The sequence below is a fragment of the Arachis duranensis genome, chromosome 3 (assembly GCF_000817695.3).
Source record: "Arachis duranensis cultivar V14167 chromosome 3, aradu.V14167.gnm2.J7QH, whole genome shotgun sequence".
Classification (NCBI taxonomy): Eukaryota; Viridiplantae; Streptophyta; class Magnoliopsida; order Fabales; family Fabaceae; genus Arachis; species Arachis duranensis.
Genome location: NC_029774.3, coordinates 122,816,603 through 122,818,644, shown reverse-complemented (window position 1 = coordinate 122,818,644; position 2,042 = coordinate 122,816,603). Strand labels below are relative to the sequence as shown.

Here is a 2,042-nt window from a genome sequence, read left to right as displayed (position 1 = left end):
TAACTAACACACACCTTCCAGATTTAAATGAGATGGTTCCACAGTAGGAAAATATCTCAGGGACAAAAAATTCACTTATTTGTTTGTGAAAAAATAACACATTAGAGATTGTTTTTATCAGTTCTTAATGTTTCAACTGTATTTTTGGTAATTTAAAGACAACATATATATATTTAACAGTGATCCTTTCGACACATGGACATGGCTTTTGCAAAGACAGGACAGGATCCATTTCACCCACCCAAAACTCAACCGAAGAAAACGCGTCTTCTTCTTTTCTTTCTTTCTTTCTTCATTATTCCAACTGTTTAATGCTACTTTTTCTCCCTATATAACCACATCACTACTCACACCTCACTTTGCTACTCTCTCACTCCAATGCCTATGGCCATGCCTCTGTTACCACTCTTCAACATGCTTCTCTTCTTCCACTTCTTCATCACCATCATATCTGCTGCAAAACTCACCACCACAAACTCATCCTTCTCAATGTCATTCCCACTAACCACACATTCTCTCTCCACAAACGCAACCGCAAAGATGCTATCTTCCTCTCTCATGTTCTCATCGAGGAACACCAAGGCTCCTCCTTCTTCTTCTTCCTATAACTTGAGGTCCACATTCAAATACTCCATGGTACTCATAGTGACTCTACCCATTGGTACACCCCCACAGGCACAACAAATGATTCTCGACACTGGAAGCCAACTCTCTTGGATTCAGTGTCACAATAAGAAAGCCGTTAAGCCACCACCGCCTCCTCCAACCCCCTCCTTTGACCCTTCTCTCTCTTCAACCTTCTCCGTACTACCCTGCACCCACCCTCTCTGCAAGCCTCAAATTCCCGATTTTACCCTCCCAACCTCCTGCGACCAGAACCGCCTCTGCCACTATTCTTATTTCTACGCCGATGGAAGCTATGCCGAGGGCAATCTCGTCCGCGAGAAACTAACCTTTGCGCCTACCCATTCTACCCCTCCCCTCATCCTTGGCTGCGCAACTTACTCTAGCGACGCCAGGGGCATTTTAGGAATTAATCGCGGAAGATTGTCCTTCTCATCCCAGGCCAAAATAAACAAATTCTCTTATTGCGTTCCGCCAAGGCAGGATCAACCCGGACCCGCTCCAACCGGGTCTTTCTACCTTGGTAACAACCCGCACTCCACCGGGTTCAAGTATATCCCTATGTTGACTTTTTCACAGAGTCAACGCATGCCGAATCTTGACCCCTTGGCCTACACTGTCGCCATGAACGGTATTCGGATAGGCGGGAAAAGACTGAACATTTCGCCGGCAGTTTTCCGACCCGACGCTGGAGGGTCCGGTCAGACTATGGTGGACTCTGGATCCGAGTTCACGTACCTGGTTAGTGAAGCCTATGACAAGGTACGGAAGGAAGTGGTTAGAATCGTGGGGCCCAGAATGAAGAAGGAGTACGTGTACGGTGGAGTGGCCGACATGTGTTTTGACGGTCGAGATGCTGGAGTTGAGATCGGACGGCTGATAGGGGAGATGGTTTTTGAATTTGAGAAGGGTGTGGAGATTGTAGTTCCGAAAGAGAGGGTGCTTGCTGACGTGGGCGGTGGGGTCCACTGCATAGGGATTGGGAGTTCCGATAAATTGGGTGCGGCAAGTAACATAATAGGGAACTTCCATCAACAGAATCTGTGGGTGGAGTTTGATCTCACCAATCGCAGAGTGGGCTTCGGTGGTGCTGATTGTAACAGATTGGGTTAAGTAGCAGTAAGTGTGTGCGTGTTCGTGTGTCTGACCGTTGATCATCAGAGCGATGATGATGATGAATCGGACGGCGGAGGAGTGAAGTTGAAAAGGAGATATGTTGTGTTCCAGCATGACGTGACAAGGTCAATTTGATTTGGGACCACGCGCTCTTGCATGGACCTTGCATGCGTCAAAAGCCATAACTAAATTAGTAGTAATCACGTACACTATAATATCAAGTTATCAACGAGAGATGTAAATATGAGGATTAGGTTTATGTAGATTATTACTGTTATATATTATTTATTATTATTAATATA

The 2,042-nt window shown here is 45.7% G+C and overlaps 1 protein-coding gene across 1 annotated transcript; it reads left to right on the top strand.

Annotated features, from left to right (window-relative positions):
• Positions 1 to 272: 272 nt before the first annotated feature.
• Positions 273 to 2,042, top strand: LOC107481040 (aspartic proteinase PCS1). Its single transcript, XM_016101247.3, has one exon. The coding sequence runs from the start codon at positions 379 to 381 to the stop codon at positions 1,735 to 1,737; it is 1,359 nt and encodes a 452-aa protein (XP_015956733.1). The 5' UTR covers positions 273 to 378; the 3' UTR covers positions 1,738 to 2,042.

Excerpts from the sequence above, each read along its gene's own strand:
- LOC107481040 (XM_016101247.3), top strand. The coding sequence starts at position 379 with ATGCCTATGGCCATGCCTCTGTTACCACTCTTCAACATGCTTCTCTTC.